We start from the raw sequence: 22,759 nt of genomic DNA on the forward strand, positions 1-22,759 counted from the left end.
GTGGGGCCAGTTAAGCTTACTGAGCCTTACTTTACAGACATGAGAAAATGAGAGTGAACTCAGCAGAATACACATTCTTTTCAAGAACACAAGGAACACTCTCCAGGATAAATCACATGCTACACCACAAAACAAGTCTCAACAAATTTAAGAGGATAGAAATTATATTAAGCACTTTTTCCAACCACAACAGTATCAAACTAGAGGTCAATTACAGAAAGAAAAATGGGCAAAGAACAAACACGTAAAGACTAAACAACATGTTACTAAAAAACCAAATGGGTCAACAGGGAAGTCAGAAAATACCTCAAGACAAATGAAAATGGAAACAACTTTCCAAACTCTATTGGATGCAGCAAAATCAGTTCTCAGAGGGAAGTTTATAGTAATACAGGCCTTCCTCGAGAAACAAGAAAATCTCAAATAAACAATCCAACTGACCATCTAAAAAGAAGAACAAACAAAACCCAAAGTCAGCAGTGGTAAAGAAATAATAAAGATCACAGAGGATATAAAAGAGAGATGAAAAAACAACAGAAAAGATCAATGAAACCAAGAGCTGGTTTTTTTAAATAAATAAATAAACAAAATTGATAACCTTCTAACCAGACCCACCAAGAAGAAATGAGAACTGAAACAAACAAAATTAGACATGAAAGAGGAACAATAACAACCAATACCACAGGGATTAAAAAAAAAATCATAAGGAAATACTACAAACACTCATACACTAACAAATTAGATCACCTAGAAGAAATGGACAAATTTCTAGAAACATACAAACTGCCAAGGCTAAATCAAGAAGAAACAATTTGAACACACTGATTACTAGTAGTGAAACCACATTTGTAATTTAAAAAACTTCCCAGCCAACAAAACTCCAGGACTGTATGGCTTCACAAGGGAATTTGACCAAACATATAAAGAAGTGATAATACAATATCCTCCCTGAACTACTCTAAAAAAAGTGAAGAGGACAGAGTACCCCCATGAAGCCACCATTACCCTGATACCAAAACCAAAGACACGACAAAAAAACCCTACAAGCCAATATCTGGGAAGAACATAGATGCAAAAATTCTCAACAAAATATTAGCAAACCAAATCCAACAATATAAAAGGATCATACACCATAATCAAGTGGGATATATTCCAGGGACACAAGAATGGTTCAATATCTGCAAATCAATCAATGTGATACATTAACAAACAGGATAAAAATCACACGATCATCTTAATAGACACAGAAAAAGCAGTTGACAAAATTCATTATCCATTCACGATAAAAATTCTCATCAAAGTTGGTAGAGAAGGAATATATATCGATATAATAAAGGCCATTTATGACACTCTCAGCTAACATCACACCCAATGGTGACAGACGAATTCAGTAATGTTACAGGATACAAGATTAATAAATAGAAATCTGCTATAATCACTAATTATAAAGTACTTAGGTCCTAGCACATAGCTAGTGCTCAATAAATATCAGTCATTATTATTTGTAACTACATATATGGTTAGTATGTATACAAAAATATATCCAGGTATATCCTAGATATGGCAAAAGTAGTATTCAGAGGGAAATTTATAGCTTTAAAAGCATTTCAAAGGAAACAAGAAAAGCTGCAAAGACTTATTGAACTGAGGAAGTTGGGAAGGGACGTCCCTGGTGGTCCAGTGGCTAAGATTTGTGCTCCCAATGCAAAGGGCCAGGTTCAATTCCTGGTCAAGAAACTAGATCCCACATGCTGCAACTAAGACCTGGTACAGCCAAATAAATTAATTAAATAAAAAGAATTTTTTAAAAAAAGAAGTTGGGAAAAGGGCAAAAAAGGAAACCCTCCCAAATAAGAAATTATTAAGTAACTATGATAAGGGTAAACATCAATGATACAAAGAACAACATCCTATCAACAATAAACAGAAGAATAACACAACCAAAAATCATGCTCCTTGAAAAGATTAAAGTGGGTAAATTAACAAGATGGCGCCAGTCAGGCTCTCTCACCCCATACTCTCAATGCCCTCTCGCCCCATGTTCTGTATGGGGCGTGCATGGTTGTATAATGGCTGAGATTGCTTATAGCACTGTACATGCACATCACAAGGAACTCGCTTGGTCACGGGCTACTTTGTGTGGAATGCCAGTATGAACTGCATAAGGGCTACACTGGAGCAACATCATGGTTATGTTATATGAAGTCATGTTATGGTTTCGTTATTATTATGTTATGGTTATGTTCTGGCTGCTGCTATGGCTGCTGTATCAGCCAGGAGAGAGGCTATGTTACGGCTGCCGTGCCAGCCAGGGGAGAATAAACGTGTCTGCAGTTCCTACGGTTCCTTGAGTCTCCTTCCAATCTCTTAGCTCGCAACTTTCCTACCATGGGTTCAGCGAACAGTGTGCATGGTGTGAACAGCAAGACAACTGGCATCACGAACAGGATGAGCAACACAATTAACAGGATGGATCTTTGGCAAGCAAGAGTTAAGAAAAAAGAGAGAAGGGTCAAACAAAATACAGAATGAAAAGGGAGGCAAAAGTACAGATACAAGGAAATTTTTTAACAATTAAAGAATATTAATGGGCTTCCCTGGTAGCTCAGCTGGTAAAGAATCCACCAGCAATGCAAGAGACCTTGGTCTGATTCCTGGGTCAGGAAGATTCCCTGGAGAAGGGATAAACTACCCACTCCAGTATTCTTAGGCTTCCCTGGTAGCTCAGCTGATAAAGAAACCCCCTGCAATGCAGGAGACCTGGGTTCAATCCCTGGGTTAGGAAGATCCCCTGGAGAAGGGAACAGCTACCCACTCCAGGATTCTGCTCTGGAGAATTCCGTGGACTGTATAGTCCATGGGATCATGAAGAGTCGGACAGGACTGAGCAACTTTCACTTTCAATGAGTATTAGGAATATCTATGTGCTCATAAATTCAAATGGATAAATTCCCCTTAAATTATGCCAGAATTGGCACCAAAAATACAGAGAGAGATTAAACAGACCAATCAGTATAAAAGAGACTGAAAGAGCAAAGATCTCGCCTTCCGAAAAACAGCAGGTGCAAACAATTTTACAATGAGTTCTACCAAATTCTAAGAACACTTAATTCCTCTCTTATACAAGCTGTTCTGGGAAAATAGTAAACAGTCAAAAACTGATCAGGACACTTCATGAAGCTAACATAATCTTGATTCTAAAAACCAGATAATGATAAGAAAATGATAGGGCCATTTAACATAATACAAAAAACCCTATACTATATATTACCTAAGTAAATCTAGTATTATATTAAAAAAAATAAAAATATATCAGGATTAAGTAGGATTTATCCTAGGAATTCAAGGATGGTTCAACAACAAAAATAGATTTAAAGGCCAGAAACCAAATAATACTCTCAATCAGTAAAAAATTAGCTTCATAAAGTTCAGCAAAAGGTAACACTGTGGAGTTAATAAAGGTTGTGTGAGATATGTGACCTCAGCACAGGGAAAAACTAAAAAAACTATAAAGTATTTGATTAATTTTACTACAGTAAAATTAAGAAATTTTGTTCATTGAAAACACCATAAAGTTAATAGATGAATGACTAAAGGACAGGAAAAACAGAAGTTGTTTACAATGCCTAAAATGGAAAAGGGATTATTACAGAGAACAGACAAGAAATCCCTGAAAATCAATGATAGAACAGTAACTCTGATGGAACAATGGGCAAACAATATGAAAAGGCAATTTACAGAACTTAATCTCTAGAGGATAAAAACTTGAAAATTGTTGGCAGGAACAAGAAAACAGAAGATGCCTCTCAGGTGGAGAAAAGGGAACCCTCCTACACTGTTGGTGGGAATGTAAATTAATGCAGTCACTATGGAAAACAGTATGGAGGTTTCTTAAGAAACTAAAAACAGAGTTTCCATATGATCAAGCAATCCCATTCCTGATCATAAATCCAGACAAAACCATAATTCAAAAAGATACATGGGCTCTTGTCCGCACTCCACTGCGCTGGAGGAGGCATGAGCCCTAGCTCGAGCTAGAAATAAACCCCATTCTTGCTTTTGAAAAAAAAAAAAAGATACATGTACCTTTGTTGTTCACAGCAGCACTATTTACAAAAGCCAAGACATAGGAAGACATGTCCATCAACAGATGAATGCATAAAGAAGATATCATGTATACACACACACTGGAATACTACTCAGCCATAAAAAAGGAGTGAAGTAGGGAGGGGACATATGTATACCTATGGCTGATCCATGTTGATGTTTGACAGAAAACAGCAAAATTCTGTAAAGCAAGTATCCTTCAATTAAAAAATAAAAATTTTAAAAAGAGTGAACTAACGCCATTTGCAGCAACATCAATGGACCTAGAGATTATCATGCTAGTGAAGTAAATCAGAAGAGGAGAGACAAATACCATATGATATCACTTATTATGTGGACTCTAAAATATGACATAAATGAACTTCCACGAAACAGACTCACAGATATAAAGAATATATCTGTGGTTGCCAAGGGGGAGGTGGGGTGGAAGAGGGAAGAATTGGGAGTTTGGGATTAGCAGATGAAAACTATTTTCTATAGAATGGATAAACAACAAGGTCCTATGATATGTCACAGGGAACTATATTCAATATCCTGTAATAAGCCATAATGGAAAAGAATATATATATACATATACATAATATGTGTGTGTATAACTGAATCACTTCACTGTATAGCAGAAACTAATATACCATTTTAAATCAACTATACTTCAATAAAATTTAAAAATTTGCTTAAAGCCTCATGAATTGCTGGTTAAAGTGTAGACTGGTATAATCTCTCTGCCTTGGTCAAAACCTTGGTTAATAAAGAAGTACTCCTCTGTATTGCTTTATCCTTGGTTCATATATTTCTTTTGAGGACTTCACAGGGAGGAATGGTTGCCCACTCAGTCAAAAATTGTGGTTGATGGGATATTGCTATTTATTTAATTTTTGGACAATGTTTTGTGCCAGTGTTTTAAAACACCATTAAAAAGAGAGAGAGAGCAAAGCCTTGTCCAAACCTATGCTAGAAAGGTACAGTGGGAATTTTTGCTTCCCTGCTTTTTAGACTAAGTGGGCATTGCATTCGTATCATGTGTGATTCAGGCAGAGACAGATGGTTAGGACCTACAATGTCTACCTAAGACCCAAATCCTATTCTAGACCAAGCATTCCTCTCTGTGAAGGAAAGAAGGGTTTCCAAAGAGTTAGGGATCTTGGGATTTCAGTAACCCCAAAGTATCACAGGTGAATAATCATACAGACCTGCTTTTCTCAGCCAAAGGGAAACAGAGTTACTTTTTATCGAAGGAAAGACAACTTAAACCTAGACACTGAACAGGGCTGTCATTGGAAGGAAATGAATTTTAAGTGTGAAAGAAAGGGTTCTTCCTGATTCCTGAAGTTGACCTGAGCAGGCCCCAGGAGGAAGAGCAACAGATTGAGTCAAACCCCATAAAGGGACAAGGATTCCCTGTGGATTCTCCCTTCAAGAAAGAGCTAAAGGTGGCCAGAGACAAAAACAGAGAATTGAAAATGTCACCGACTCTACATTCAATCCCATGTTCAGCCTTCAGGGTACTTGCAGAAGCCTACTTCCAGACCAGGAAACTGAACAAGATCTCTGACTGACCCTACTAAGGCAGAGAACAGGAAAATTATGTCACAGTTTGATTACCATTGCCAAGATTCAAAACTCTTCTTAAAGTTCCCAAAGATGTATGATAATGAGCTTCTGCACCATTCAGTCATGACTTTTTTTCTCCTTCAGTTCAGTTCAGTTCAGTCGCTCAGTCGTGTCCGACTCTTTGCGACCCCATGAATCACAGCACGCCAGGCCTCCCTGTCCATCACCAACTTCCGGAGTTCACTCAAACTCATGTCCACAGAGTCGGTGATACCATCCAGCCATCTCATTCTCTGTCGTCCCCTTCTCCTCCCACCCCCAACCTTTCCCAGCATCAGAGTCTTTTCCAGTGAGTCAACTCTTCGCATGACGTGGCCAAAGTATTGGAGTTTCAGCTTTAGCATCAGTCCTTCCAATGAACACCCAGGATTGATCTCCTTTCTCCTTAGGAGTTGGCTAATCAGGTGACTGTTACTCAAATACTTGATACCAAAGGATATTTATTTGTGTTGTCCCTGGTCTTGACCAGATGGCCATTTCCTGTGCTGATAATGCCACTGCCTAGAAAATGGTAAAAGCTTAGCCTTGAGTGGCTGTGGGGCTAGACCTAGAAAAGGGCCCCAGGTCTTTGGCCCATTCTCTCTCAGGGGCTGAGGGTGATCCAGATCCATGCTATCTTCCTAGAAGAAACTACTACATAGGTCTGAGATGCTCAGAGAAACTTTTCTCTGAATGTAAAGTACTTGCTGCACACAGCTGAGGTTATTTGTTCACTTACCAGAGAAATTGGTAGTTACAGTAAAAATATGAATGTTTCCTGGGCAAAGAGGGATATACAATGCATACTGTAATATATAGCATTTGCCTCAGGTTTAAAAAAAGATATTAAAATAAAAATAAATAAAAAGCCCTCTTCTGCACATAAGTATGAATTAGGATTAATAATCCATCTGTAACTAGAAAACAAAGCAGAGAACCTTTCTAGAAGTCGTAGGAAAAGTTTATGATGTTCTTAAGGTTATGGTTTGTTTCGATAACAAATTTCAAACCCCTAAATGGTGCAAAAAGTACTAACATCCTAACTGTAACCAGATTTTATATTATCCAGAGAAGAGAAGCTGGTTGAAATATTCTAAAAACACCATGATTTTTAAAAGAGCAAATTGCAATTTTCCTAAATATCAAGAGGGCAAGAAATGAGAAACAGCCATGCGGTTTCACCAACTCTCTATTTAGAGGCTAGCAGGAAAGATAAATTGGTACCAGATACTGAGGGAAGGATTAAGGCTGTTCCCTCAGTCAGGGCCAGTAAGGAAGCAATATAAATAACAGTAGGATAGGAAGACCATAAAAAGAGTAAGGAAAACACTGCATATAGTGGACTTGCAAAACACTCAATGACACGTACTTGCAACAGAGATGGAGGGACTAGAAGACAAATCAAGAGTAGGTCTGGCATCAGAATTTCCCAAACAAAGAGCAAAGTGAATTACTAATATCCACCCCAGGCATCAATTCTGCCATCACTTCCATCCATCAGTACTTCCTTGCCCTTGTATTGGTACCAACCCCTAATGAGAAACAGGCATCTTAACCCTTCAACTTGCAGCCTCGCAGAAAAGATGATACTGAGGTCTGTCAACTAATCACCTGAGCAAAGATTCCACAAAGTAGTTTTGGGATAATTACCACATCAGTTCCAAAGTACTTCTCCCCTTGGCTTTTCCTTCAAGTATCTCTCTCTCTTGGTGACCTTGTTAATAAACAACTTAACTATTTAGGGTCTTCTCAGAGAAAAGACATGACTCCCAGTATTGATGCCATTATGATACACATGTACCACCAAAAGAGGGTCACAGTATCCAACTATTTTTAAAAGAAAAAAGAAGAAACATCAGAAGAATGAATTTTCAAGGAATAACATCCAATTGGAATTGCCTGGCCGTGAACAGTGAAACCACTAGTAGTCTATAAACAGGCCACAAAAACAAAAAGAACCTGGGTGTCCTCAGGTCAGCACACCTGGTGGGGCAGTGAGGAAGCAGTGGCCTCCTCATTGAGACAGAATTTCAAAGTTGGAAAGTCCTTCTGGATGAGCAGTACTTGGCACCAGAACACAGCATATGCTTTCAGAAAATGCTCGCTGCCCCAGATCACTCCCTCATCAGCAGTGGAGACACAGGGTGAGCCCCACATGCAGTCACTTCCTGAAATCACCTCCAACTTTCTTCAGCAGTCAGAGAACCGTGCTCACCAGTCTCTGTCACGGTGTGTCTGCTCAACATCCTCCTTTAGTAATCTTCTGGCATTTCTTCCAGCCTTTCATGGGGGCTGTGCCAGAAACTTCTTCCTGATTAAAAAAACCTCATAATCTAGTTGGCCTAGCCAGGTCAATTTTTTCCATTTCATGACATACATAAAACTCAGTCTGGCTAGAAAACATATTCCCTGCACTTAAAACCTTCTAGAAATCTATAAATTGAAATATTCCAATTTTTGCTCCTTTCCCTTAAGTTTCTCAGAGTGCACTCAGGTAGGGCCTTTGGTCACAGCTCCTTCCCTAAATGTCTGCAATTGCTTTTTCAGCATCCAGGGGGACTCATGGTTTAAATTTTGATCAGAGAAAATAAGTCTGGCTTTTTTAAAGGCTTACAGTCGAAACACTCTGTAAGGATCATCTACTTATCACATGTAAGGTGATCCATTCCCACCACTGGGCTTCCCTGGTGGCTCAGATGGTAAAGAATCTCCCTGCAATGCAGGAGATCCGGGTTGGGAAGATCCCCTGGAGAAGGGAATGGCTACCCACTCCAGTATTCTTGCCTGGAGAATTCTAAGGACAGAGGAACCTGGCGGGCTATAGTTCATGGGGTTGCAAGAGTCGGACACAACTGAGTGACTAACATTTTCACTTGCAAACACTTCTCACCACTAAGGACAAAATGTTCTGAGTTAAAATTAAAGCAAATTCTAGGGTAAAATGAAGTGCTTTTTTTGGGGAAGGATTTAATGATTGGTTTAATTCTGTTCCCATCAACCACAGGGTGGGATTGGACTCATCACAGGAATGTCAAGGTGAGCGATCAACACAATGCAAAGCCCACTAGGACAAGACAACAGCAACCACTGACCACACAAACCACCAGCAGCAGTTTGTCCCTGCCTCATAAACAGCATCTGGAAGCCTGTCAAAGATGCCCCTTTCCTAAAAGCTGCCACAGGTTAGAAACTAGAAAGACACCAATTGTACTGTGTGATGAATTCTGCAGCACAGAAAGAACTTCAATGCTTAAAACAATCTACCAAAATAAAATGTCAGAAAGCAGTCCTGTACTCACCTTTTTCCTGAACACAAACTGAGAGCTTCTTAACACCATCAACCAGAGCATTTTGAGTGCTCCCACGTCCATCTTCTGAGTCGCTGTCATCAAACTGCGCCTCTACAATGACATCAGGACCGTCATTATAGCCTTTCAGGGACTGTTGAGGAAGCTGGCTTCCACAGAGCTCCTCGGGGAGATCGGACTCATAGGCACCTTCTGTTTCCTTGTCATTGCTCTCTGGCTTAATTACCTGAAGAAAATTGAAATGTTCTGCTAAATCACTGGAGGATAAAAAGGGAAAGTGCAGATTCTTCTGTTTTCATTATTCTTTCCTAAGGAAAAAGCTGCACATTTGAAAGCAGTAGATACTTACCATGTAGTTTGAAAAATAATCTTTATTTTCCAGATGTACAGACTCTTATGATCAACCCAGCTCTTCAATATGCCCAAGATTAATGCTATATCCACTTCTCATTTTTCTGATGTATACTTTCATCCCCTCTCCCACAAAGGACCTGAATACCAAAAGTACCACCCTGCTTCACAAGGGTTCATCACATGGGACCAACCAGGATGTTGAGAAATGATAGAAGAACACAACACAGTATGTCACTGCATTCCCAAATGAAACCACAAGAATGTAAAATGAAACAGAAACAAAATTCAATGTGAACAAGAGTTTATAAAATGTTCTCATAAAAAATATAAACCCTTAATTCTCCATTTTGAGACCTGAGATCAGCATCAGTTCAGTTCAGTCGCTCAGTCGTGTCCAACTCTTCGTGACCCCATGAATCCACAGCACGCCAGGCCTCCCTGTCCATCACCAACTCCCGGAGTTCACTCAAAACTCATGTCCATCGAGTTGGTGATGCCATTCATCCATCTCATTCTCTGTCGTCCCCTTCTCATCCCGCCCCCAATCTTTCCCAGCATCAGACTCTTTTCCAGTGAGTCAACTCGTCACATGAGGTGGCCAAAGTAATGGAGTTTCAGCTTCAGCATCAGTCCTTCCAATGAACACTCAGGATTGATCTCCTTTAGAATGGACTGGTTGGATCTCCTTGTAGTCCAAGGGACTCTCAAGAGTCTTCTCCAGCACCACAGTTCAAAAGTATCAATTCTTCGGCGATCAGCTTTCTTCACAGTCCAACTCTCACATCCATACATGACCACTGGAAAGAGGTAGCAAGAATACACAGAAGAACTGTACAAAAAAGATCTTCACGACCAAGATAATCACGATGGTGTGATCACTCACCTAGAGCCAGACATCTTGGAATGTGAAGTCAAGTGGGCCTTAGAAAGCATCACTACAAACAAAGCTAGTGGAGGTGATGGAATTCGAGTTGAGCTATTGCAAATCCTGAAAGATGATGCTATGAAAGTGCTGCACTCAACATGCCAGCAAATTTGGAAAACTCAGCAGTGGCCACAGGACTGGAAAAGGTCAGTCTTCATTCCAATCCCAAAGAAAGGCAATGCCAAAGAGATCAGCATAGAAAGCACAAAACTAACAGACATTTACACTAGAAATAAGAATGAGTACTATACAATATGTCAATCTTTTTCAACTTTAAAAAATGAAGCAAATAGAAAAGAATTCACTACTAATCCATTCAATGAGTTAATCACGTGATACTCATATGACAGTACCCTTTGATTTCTATTGGCATGACATTAACATATACCAGTGTTATTTAGCCACTGAAGAAAAGGTGACCCTATATGTAAATCTGCCCATCCACATTAGCAAAAAAGATAGCAGACTGTGTTGGTTCTAGACTTCACTTAGAGACTACATCCTTCCAACAATCTATTTCTGGATGAGAAATCTATGTGCAATTTAAACATATAATCAAGATGTGATCATATATATATATGTATATATACATATATATGAAGAAGGGCACAGCAACCCGCTCCAGTATTCTTGCCTAGAGAATCCCACAGACAGAGGAGCCTGGCAGGCAGCAGTCCATCGAGTCACAAAGAGTCAGACACGACTGAAGCAACTGAGCAGCATAGACACACACACACACACACACACACACACACACACACGAATTGGAATACACACACACACACACACACACACACACGAATTGGAATACTATTGGTATTACATTCATTTCATTCTTTCAACCCAATGCTAGAAGGCCAAACTTGTGCCAGGCATCCATATGAGGCCTGAATTCTATTGGGGAGACAGATGGTAAACAATTTACTCAATTCAACAAATCATTATGGAATACCTTTCATGGTGCCAGGCACTAATGTGGCAAGGATGGAGCAGTGTAAACAGCCAAAAGTTTAATAGTGATAAGTACTAATGAAAAAGCATACATAGACACTGGAGACTGAAGCTGGTTTACCAGTAGCGTGGTTAGGGTGGATGCCTCATGGATGAAGTGACATTTGAGCAGAGACCTGAATGAAGTGAGAGAGCTTCTAGCGGTTTCCCTACGTGTCTATAATTGAGAGGTCTAATCACTTCATGGCAAATAGGTGGGGAAACAATGGAAATAGTGACAGACTTCATTTTCTTGGGCTCCAAAATCACTGCAGATGATGACTGCAGCCATGAAATTAAGACTCCTGCTCCTTGTAAGTAAAGCTATAACCAACCTGTTCTGTTCTGTTCAGTCACTCAGTCGTGTCCGACTCTTTGCGACCCCGTGGACTGTAGCCTACCAGGCTTCTCCGTCCATGGGATTCTCCAGGCAAGAATACTGGAGTGGGTTACCATTTCCTTCTCCAGGGGATCTTCCCGACCCAGGGATCAAACCCGGGTCTGCCGCATTGGAGGCAGACGCGTTAACCTCTGAGCCACCAACCTAGACAGCATATTAAAAAGCAGAGACATTACTTTGCCAACAAAGGTCCATCTAGTCAAAGCTATGGTTTTCCCAGTAGTCATGTATGGATGTGAGAGTTGGACCATAAAGAAAGTTGAATACCGAAGAATTGATGCTTTTGAACTGTGGTGATGGTGAAGACTCTTGAGAGTCTCTCAGACTGCAAGGAGATCACACCAGTCCATCCTAAAGGAAATCAGTCCTGAATATTCACTAGAAGAACAGATGCTGAAGCTGAAACTCCAATACTTTGGTCACCTGATGGGAAGAACTGACTCATCTGAAAAGACCCTGATGCTGGGAAAGATTGAAGACAGGAGGAGAAGGGGACGACAGAGGATGAGATGGTTGGATGCCATCAATGACTCGATGGACATGAGTTTGAGCAAGCTCTGGGAGTTGGTGATGGACAGGGAAGCCTGGTATACTGTAGTCCACGGGGTCACAAAGAGTCAGACACAACTTAGTGACTGAACTGAATATTTTTCTGAGTTTGAGGTTTCAAATTAAATGCTTGCTTTCAACAAACCAGATTAATGTTCAAATTAGATCACAAAAAGATTACACTTAATGAAAGATCTTCATTTTATATAGGCAGAAAAAGTTATCAAAAGAAATTTCTCTCTGAACATTATAATGTCACAGATTTCAATTAACACAACTGTCCCCAGACAAAGAATATTATAATATCCACCCAAAAAATCAAAATAAAATATTCCAAAGATATTCACACCATCAAAATATAGACTCTAAAAATATATTCCCAAAGTTTTAAAATATTTGACTTCATGAAAACATCATAACAGAAATAACTGTAAGAAATGGTGAATTCCTCTGAGCAAAATGGTACCTTTTAATAAAATCTTTTGAAAATTTGATTTCCAATTTCTGGATATATTTAATGAAATTTTGTTTCAACTCTTGCCTTGTTTTCACTCTTGTCAGATTCACTGATTCATTCACTTGGTCATTCATTAATTTGTTCATTATTTCCATGTTTGCTCATTATTTCCAAACAAACAAGACTTTTTTTCTTTGATACTAAAAAATAATAAATAAAAGCTCAACTGGTTAAGCCAGAACTCACTAAAGAGATACCCCTCAGGCCCTTTACTACATAAGAACATATAAGAGTGAAGCAACAGCTAAGTTTTAAATTAATACACAATTTACAAAACCAGTTCTCCTCTATGTGCACTTCACCGTGATACATAAGTCCTGGTTGCACACCTGACCCAGAGCATATCATTCAAAAGGCAGTACTCACTAACAAATTAGAAAAGACAAAGAACCTGTCATCTCTCAAATCTGCAAACTCAATTTCCTTAAATGTGGCCAACAGATTCAATAACATTGAGGAAGATCTCCCCCATCATCCTCAGAATTAACACAACCTTGGGCACTGTCAGAACAGCCCAAAACATAGGCAGGAGGCACACATGTTACCCCGTGTCTAAAGCATGGTGGCTGCACACGATCACTGGTCCACTGTTCTTCTCTACGAGTCATCGCTTACATACTACATCTCAGAGAGAGGAGTGCTGGGGGCAGGGGTGAGAGAAAACAACTGACATGCCAGAGTTAAACTATAAGGTAAAATGCAGTCTTCTGGAAAGATGCTAAACAAAGGTTCCAGGCCTTTCAGTTCAGTTCAGTTCAGTCATTCAGTCGTGTCTGACTCTTTGAGACCCCATGAGTTGCAGCAAGCCAGGCCTCCCTGCCCATCACCAACTCCCAGGGTTCACCTAAACCCATGTCCATTGAGTTGGTGATGCCATCCAACCATCTCATCCTCTGTCGTTCCCTTCTCCTCCTGCCCTCAATCTTTCCCAGCATCAGGGTCTTTTCCAATGAGTCAGCTCTTCACATCAGGTGGCCAAAGTATTGGAGTTTCAGCTTCAACATCAGAGCTTCCAATGAACACCCAGGATTGATCTCCTTTAGGATGGACTGGTTGGAACTCCTTGCAGTCCAAGGGGATCTTAAGAGTCTTCTCCAACACCACAGTTCAAAAGCATCAATTCTTCAGTGCTCAGCTTTCTTTATAGTCCAACTCTCACATCCATACTTGACCACTGGAAAAACCATAGCCTTGACTAGACAGACCTTGGTTGGCAATGTAATGTCTCTGCTTTTTAATATGCTGTCTAGGTTGGTCATAACTTACCTTCCCAGGAGTGTCTTTTAACTTCATGGCTGCAATCACCATCTGCAGTGATTTTGGAGCCCCCAAAATAAAGTCTCTCACTGTTTCCCCATCTATTTCCCATGAAGTGATGCCATGATCTTCGTTTTCTGAATGTTGAGCTTTAAACCAACTTTTTCACTCTCCTCTTTCACTTTCATCAAGAGGCTCTTTAGTTCCTCTTCACTTTCTGCCACAAGGGTGGTGTCATCTGCATATCTGAGGTTATTGATGCTTCTCCCAGCAATCTTGATTCCAGCTTGTGTTTCCTCCAGCCCACCGTTTCTCATGATATACTCTGAATATAAGTTAAATAAGCAGGGTGACAAGATACAGCCTTGACATACTCCTTTTCCTATTTGGAACCAGTCTGTTGTTCCATGTCCAGTTCTAACTGTTGCTTCCTGACCTGCATACAGGTTTCTCAAGAGGCAGGTCAGGTGGTCTGGTATTCCCATCTCTTTCAGAATTTTCCACAGTTTGTTGTGATCCACACAATCAAAGGTTTTGGCACAGTCAATAAAGCAGAAATAGATGTTTTTCTGGAACTCTCTCGCTTTTTCGATGATCCAGCAGATATTGGCAATTTGATCTCTGGTTCCTCTGCCTTTTCTAAATCCAGCTTGAACATCTGGAAGTTCACAGTTCATGTATTGCTGAAGCCTGGCTTGGAGAATTTTGAGCATTACTTTGCTAACATGTAAAATGAATCCAATTGTGGAGTAGCTTAAACATTCTTTGGCATTGTCTTTCTTTGGGATTGGAATGAAGACTGACCTTTTCCAGTCCTGTGGCCACTGCTGAGTTTCACAAATTTGCTGGCATACTGATTGCAGCACTTTCACAGCACCATTTTTGAGGATTTGCAATAGCTCAACTGGAATTCCATCACCTCCACTAGCTTTGTTTGTAGTGATTCTTCCTAAGGCCCACTTGACTTGACATTCCAGGATGTCTGGCTCTAGGTCAGTGATCACACCATCGTGATTAACTGGGTCGTGAAGATCTTTTTTGTACAGTTCTTCTGTGTATTCTTGCCATCTCTTCTTAATAGCTTCTGCTTCTGTCAGGTCTATACCATTTCTGTCCTTTATTGAGCCCATCTTTGCATGAAATGTTCCCCTGGTATCTCTAACTTTCTTGAAGAGATCTCTAGTATTTCCCATTCTATTGTTTTCCTCTATTTCTTTGCATTGATCGCTGAGGAAGGCTTTCATATCTCTCCTTGCTATTCTTTGAAACTCCGCATTCAAATGGGTTTATCTTTCCTCTTCTCCTTTGGTTTTGGCTTCTCTTCTTTTCACAGCTATTTGTAAGGCCTCCTCAGACAGTCATGTTGCCTTTTTGTATTTCTTTTTCCTGGGGATGGTCTTGATCCCTGTCTCCTGTACAATGTCACGAACCTCCATCCATAGTTCATCAGGCACTATGTCTATCAGATCTAGTCCCTTAAATCTATTTGTCACTTCCACTGTATAATCATAAGGGATTTGATTTAGGTCATACCTGAATTACGTTCTATTATGTTTTTATTTCTTCTGCTAATGGCTTCCACAAAGGATTTGGTTCCCACAGACCATGGAGAAAATATTAGAGGGGTAACCAGAAGATGGGCTTTATACAGTGTGAAGGCTTAACTATCCCACACTGAAAGGTAGTCTTTGTATGGGTGTATACGTGTGTGGGTAATCTATAAAAAGAATTCTGTAATCACCATGATTCTGCCTACCTACATATGAAGAATTATGCTTTGGCTTATACACGCTAAGATCAAGGAAGAGTCCACGGGAAGAAGAGCCCAGTGGGAAACAATAACCAGAGTACAGCAAGCTTAACTAAAGAGCACATTTCAAAACCAACCCAGTTCTGATTTTGTGATAATCTCCATAGTTTAGATTAGCTATACTCAAGAATTAGTGTTTTAGGCACTAATTTCAGTTTTGAGTTACTAAAGCAGAAAATGCTGTTAAGGTAGTAGGGTTTAATGTATAAATTAAGTCATTCAAAACTGTGTAGTTAAAATATAAATCAATACCCTGCATTTTTAAAGTATTTTCATTCTATTTTTATTATCATAGTACACATTACAATAAATGTTATGGGGGAAAAACAATCACCTTAAGGTCATAAGATATAAAAGGCACTCTAAAACCCTTCCATACCACATATTGGTTAAGAGTGACAGCTGTGCAACTCCTTAGAGAAACAGCTAATTCAAGTCTAGAAAGAGAAATCAGCAAGATGAACCTGGAAAATTTTATCATATGGGAAAAACAAGGAAGCACTTACAGGCTACTGGAGTCTCATCAAAAGGACTCAAATCATCACGAAAGAGGCATCTTTGCTCAACGTTAGGAAATTCTAAACATTCATCCTACGTTTCCTGTACAAACTGTACCTCAGGCTAACCAAACAGCTGATGAGGTAAAGTGCTTCTTTACAGAAGAATTTTAACTAATTAAGAAGGAAGGAAAGCCATCCATTAACACCTTTCTGTTATCCCTACTGGCATGATGGATTCCAAAAATGATCATCAATGGTTGCTAAATGCTGATGGGGATGGAGTTTTACGACAGATAGACCATAACAGCAATACCTGAGCCCACTGATTAATACAAATATCATAAAAAAGAGAAAGAACCAAAGTGCTTCCTGATGTACTATACTTAGGAAGTACATACCTCTATCTGTGAAGTATTTTTCCCCTACATTGAACTTGAATCTGACATGATACAGGAACAGAGGAAGATACTAAACACCGCTAGGGAGGGGATCATTTACACTCACTCCCTAGATGATTTCATCCAGTCTCGTGGCTTTAAATCTCTCTATACGCTATTAACTCCAAAAAATTAAAGCCCTAGCCTCAACCATTCCCTGAATTCCAGATTCATATCCGTTTGCCAACTTGACATCATCTGGATGTCAGCTGGCACCTCAAACAACAGAACCTTTGCTCGCCACCAGATCCCACCCCTCTCCCAGTGCTGCCTCTCTCGGCGACAGCACCAAACTGGGACATCTCTCTTGACTGTCTCCCTCACACACCCACATCCAATCCATCATGAGAACCCACTGACCCTTCCTTTAAAATATAGCTTCATGCTGTTTCTACTGTCACTGTACAAATCCAAGCAACCTTTATGTCCTTGTGGAACTACTGTGATAACCGGTCTCCCGACTTCTATTTTGGACCAAAGGAGCTAGAGTTGTCGTTTTAAAACAAATCACACCATGGCATTCTCCCAATAGCTTCCCAGCATCCATCCATCATCAGGCCATGGTGTCTTGTCCAATCTGGCCCATATCTACTTTTCCACTCTCATCTTCTACAGTTTCTTCCTTTGCAAATTACACTCCAGTCCCGGAGATCTCTTTGCTGTTCCTAGAACATTAAAATCTTCATCTTGAGATTTTTTCGTTTGCTATTCCCTCTATCAGGAAACTTTTTGTCCAGCTATTCACAAGATTTGCTATCTTTGTTCTGTTTAAGTCTCTGCTCAAATATCGTCCTCTCAGAGAGGCCTCCCTTGATCACATTAACTGAAACAGCCCCACCTCACTGTTATTTCTCATCACTGAACTTATCACTACCTGGCAATTTATTATATACTTACCTGCTTTCTGTCTCTCAACTAGGATGTGGGTTTCATGAGCACAGAGGTTATTTTCTTTACTGTTATATTCTAAGAGTTGGGAAAAGCATTTAGTGGCCACTCAAATATTTGTTGAATGAATGAATAATAGCAATTATCCCTGGTGGCTCAGAGGTTAAAGCGTCTGCCTCCAATGCGGGAGACCCGGGTTCGATCCCTGGGTCGGGAAGATCCCCTGGAGAAGGAAATGGTAACCCACTCCAGTATTCTTGCCTGGAGAATCCCATGGATGGAGAAGCCTGGTAGGCTACAGTCCACGAGGTCGCAAAGAGTCGGACACGACTGAGCGACGGAAGGGAACGGAACGGACCTTTTCCGAATCCACCTGCCCTGATAAATATAAACTCCATAAAGTGACCAAGGCTAGGTCACATATATACTCAAGTCGCATTTAAATGAATAAAGAAGCAGACATATGACATATTGCATTTAACATCTCAGTTCAGTTCAGTCGCTCAGTCGTGTCTGACTCTTTGCAACCCCATGAACTGCAGCAGCACGCCAGGCGTCCCTGTTCATCACCAACTCTCAGAGCTTGCTCAAACTCATGTCCATTGAGTCCATTGAATTGGATGGTGATGCCATCCAACTATCTCATTTCCTGTCATCCCCTTCTCCTCCTGCCTTCAATCTTTCCCAGCATCAAGGTCTTTTCCAATGAGTCAGTTCTTCACATCAGGTTGCCAAAGTACTAGAGTTTCAGCATCAGTCCTTTCAATGAATATTCAGGACTCATTTCCTTTAGGATTGACTGGTTTTATATCCTTGCTGTCCAAGGGACTCTCAAGAGTCTTCTCCAACACCACAGTTAAAAAGCATCAATTCTTCAGCGCTCAGCTTTCTTTAACATCCACACATATCTAAAATCCACCCATCTCCAAAGACCCAAATGGCTTGGATTTCGATAACCCTAGAATCTACCACATCGTCCTTCACTTCCTCCTCACGCCTCGCTACTTGCCCAGAACAGAGGCAGGTATCCTTTTCTAAAGTCCCAAAGCAATTTATACATACCTCCTCTATGGGACTTCCCTTTTTTTCACTACAGTATATCTATGGACTTCCCAGGTGGCTCAGTGATAAAGAATCTGCCTGCCAATGCAGGAGATGAGGGTTCAATCCCTGAGTCAAGAAGATTCCCTGGAGAAGGAAATGGCAACCCACTCTAAGATTCTTGCCTGGGAAATCCCATGGACAGACGAGCCTGGTGGGCTACAGTCTATGGGGTCACAAAGAGTGGACACAACTAACTTAGTGACTGAGCACAAGCACAAGTATTATCTGTGTGATAATAACAAGTATTATTATGTGATTTCCCTCATGTGTTGAGATTATATGTTTGCCAATTGTATATCTGATTATTCTACAGCAACTTGCATAATCAATCTAGGTGCTCAATATTTGAGGAATAAACAGATGGCTAGAAGAGTAGAAAATTGAAAAAATGAATATAAAAGACTATCAGGACGCAAGAGAGTTTTCAGAACAGTTTCCAGACACAAGAGTATGAGGGTTAGAAAGTAGTAGCCCAATTTTTCCTGGATCTGTAAAGTTACAGGCCTTCTTCTGTGAAATTCTTCTTGAAATTCTTCTTCTTGAAAAATTGGAAAATCTAGTTCAGTGGTTCTCAATTTTGATGTTTCACAGAGATGACATACTGAGAATTCCCTCCTGACAATTTTCATTCCCTCTGATAATCACATGAAAGCTATAAACCCTTCCTCCACAGAAAAACGCACATCTCCAAGTAGATAGGAAATGTTCTGTGAGGATGCACAATACAATTTATATTTTTACAATATGAAATATCTGGTGCTGGAGGCTACTAGTTTAGATTGATCACTATTTTGGAAAGCTCTGAGCTCAGGATGAAAGGAGGGAGGCCTTAGGAAAATGGATACATTACTGACCTGGTTAACTGAGGACTTTAAAACTTCCTCAGATTTCCTCCACAGACCTGAGGGAACAAGGCAGCTGCCTGCACTTACTATTCTGAGAGTGCACACTGCAACTGGGGCTATTTCTCCCTTGGAGGTTTAGTCTAGTCTCTGGAGGGCAGGACAGAAACAGGTTTGTGCGGGAACCAAATCACTGGGTCACACAAAACTTTTTCACTCTCAGTCTTATTCCATAAACGGGATAGGATGAACATGACAAAACTCTGCTCATAAAAGTAAACAGTAAAAATACAAAAGGACGTGCATACACACACACAGAGAAATGTTCGTCAAATACACCCTGCAGTTTGTTTTACCACAGATACACCTGTAATCTCCCTATTGTCTCCTTTTGGAGACAGGGTGGCATGGCAGTGTAATGAAAGGAAAAGGTGATCCCCTTTCTCCAACAGGCTGCACTATCTGGAGGCTGGAGAGCATTAATGTGGCCTCTTCAGTAGGACCTGGACAGGACCCTGAAAACCCGTCAGGGATGAAATTGAGAGGAGGTTACAAGAAGCTTAGCACTGAAAGGAATAGGCCAAAGCCCAGAATCCTGAGACCAGACACACAGAGAAGAAAAGATACACGTTTTGGAAAAGGACAGTGAGTACAGCATGACTTCTGTAATTTAAAGGGAACACAAGCCCTGTGTTAACAAAGGAATGGCAAAAGGCCTTAAGGAACATCCCTAATTTGAAAATAAGAACACTTGCTAAATCAGAGACTCTGTGCAACCACGTGACTGGAAAATGGCTAAGAATGATGCTAATCTAAAAGGCTGGAAGAATTTTAGAAAATAATATTTGAGAAAATAAATAGGGAAATACATTTCAAATATAACCAAAAAGCACTGCCATGAAAGAAAATACTGATAAATTCAACTCCATTAAAATTAAATTTTCCTCTTATCCTACAGTAATGTAAAAGAAATTTTAAAAGATAAGCCATGGTAGCGCTCATATCCAGAATATATAGAGAACTCCTATAAATCAGTGAAAGACAATCCAATAGACAAACGGGGAAAAGGCTTAAAGGCACTTAACAAAATAGTGAAATCTTTATTGCCAAACAGCCAATAAAGATGGAAAGTTGCTCAGCCTCATTAAGTCATCACAGAAATACAAATTAATTTGCCCACGAGATATCCTTACAGACCCACAGATGGGCAAACACTAAATATTCTGATAACACCAAATATCAGCAAGAATGTACAGCAAAATGAATGCAAACTGGTCCAGTCCTTTGTGAAACAGATCAAGACTGAGGGAAAGTAAAAAACAGATTTACTCAACTCCCAACCTAGCTTATTCCACTACACGCCCTCCCTCCCTCAGGATTTGGACAGGTGAACACATGAAAAGGGAACTAAGCTGGGGAAGGACACACATGCAAAAGAGGGAGATAAGAAAATGCACGTTTTCCTTCAGGAAAAGCGAGTATGCTTGTCTACAGCATCCTGCACTGCCCTCCATGACTGCCCTGTCTGGAAACCTGGTTATTTTACCAGAGATGAAACTTGTCACAAGACACAAACATAAGTACACATGCAAATGAATAAAACTGGAAGATGTTTATATAAATGCACTTTTCTAAAATAATTCTAAACCTTCATATCTAAATTATAACCCCAGTTTCAATATAAACCCAAATGGAACCATAAAGTACACTGTCACCAATTTGAAAACAACAGTTTTAGCTAGAAAAACCACGAATGCCTAGATGAAGAGAAAGCCAAGATGCAAGCACCGCTTCCCACAGTGTGAAGTACCAATCCATCCCTTAGAAGGAGGGGTCAGTCAGTTCAGTTGCTCAGTCATGTCCGACTCTTTGTGACCCCATGGACTGCAGCATGCCAGGCTTCCCTGTCCATCACCAACTCCCACAGCTTGCTCAAACTCATGTCTATCAAGTCAGTGATGCCATCCAACCACTTCATCCTCTGTGGTCCCCTTCTCCTCTTGCCTTCAACCTTTTCCAGCATCAGGATCTTTTCCCATTAGTCAGTTCTTTACATCAGGTTGCCAAAGTATTGGAGCTTCAGCTTCAGCATCAGTCCTTTCAATGAATATTCAGGACTGATCTCCTACAGGATGGACTGGTTGGATCTCCTTGCAGTCCAAGGGACTCTCTAGAGTCCTCTCCAACACCACAGTTCAAAAGCATCAATTCTTTGGTGCTCAGCTTTCTTTATGATCCAACTCTCACGTCCATATATGACTACTGGGAAAACCATAGCTCTGACTAGATAGACCTCTGTCAGCAAAGTGATGTCTCTGTGTTTTAGAAGAGGGGTGGGTGATGTCTACATTGAGAGGTATACGTGATCAACTGCAGAGACCAACTCAAACTCACCAGAATCAAGAAACCTATGACTTCAAAACTCATATTAGTTTTTTTCTTCCCGATCTTTTTATAATTAATATAATGTATTTCAAAACTGGGGAGCAACAGACAGAGCACCTGTAACCAATTTAAATAGAATCCTAAAGAAAAATGCCAAGTAACATTTCATCTTGATGGCTTAACCCAAGCTCCACACATGAAACATTTCATAGCCGCCCCGTGTACCGATACAGAAAAACCCTTCCCTGAACACAAAAGCCATCACTGAAGAGTGCTATTTTAAATCGCATAAAAGAGCAAGTCTATATTGGCACTGGAAAATTCTGTTCCAAGCAAATAAATTCTATGACATTCCCGGGGGGCAGGAAGTTGTCATCAACTTGGTAGGATGGAGCTTCTCCAAGAAGATTTACATATGCCTATGTCCTCGGGCACTTTCTATTGAAAGGGCTGTTTGATGGACAGGGAGGCCTGCCGTGCTGTGATTCATGGTGTCGCGGACAGTCGGACACGACTGAGCAACTGAACTGAACTGAACTGCTGGAGGCTTTGTGCACAGGAGACAATGCCCTGCCTAACCCACCACCTGAGCCTCTGATTCACAGGTGATACATGTCACAAAGTCCACGTAGGAGCTGCTTTTCGCTTCCTGGCTTCTCTGGCTGGGCTTAAGTGACGGCACTCACTTGCCACACATGTTTTAACAAACTTTCAAATCCCTTAATGGCACACTTGGGACAAAGTATAATACACTGTTCAGGAAATACCTTGGAGCCAAAAAAGCAACTGATATTTC

At 40.4% G+C, this 22,759-nt stretch overlaps 1 protein-coding gene across 3 annotated transcripts in view; it reads right to left on the reverse strand.

The window, feature by feature from the left end:
• The window catches only part of DIS3L2 (DIS3 like 3'-5' exoribonuclease 2), a 368,569-nt gene that overhangs the window by 250,959 nt on the left and 94,851 nt on the right, over positions 1–22,759 (reverse strand). For all 3 annotated transcript variants that reach the window (XM_055397563.2, XM_055397562.2, XM_088844794.1), the window contains exon 6: positions 8,997–9,231. In XM_055397563.2, the coding sequence (XP_055253538.2) occupies positions 8,997–9,231 (235 nt within the window). The remainder of the gene's footprint in view (positions 1–8,996; positions 9,232–22,759) is intronic.

Source organism: Moschus berezovskii, chromosome 2 (genome assembly GCF_049115385.1).
Source record: "Moschus berezovskii isolate FMDL1 chromosome 2, NW_MosBer_1.0, whole genome shotgun sequence".
In the NCBI taxonomy this organism is placed as follows: domain Eukaryota; kingdom Metazoa; phylum Chordata; class Mammalia; order Artiodactyla; family Moschidae; genus Moschus; species Moschus berezovskii.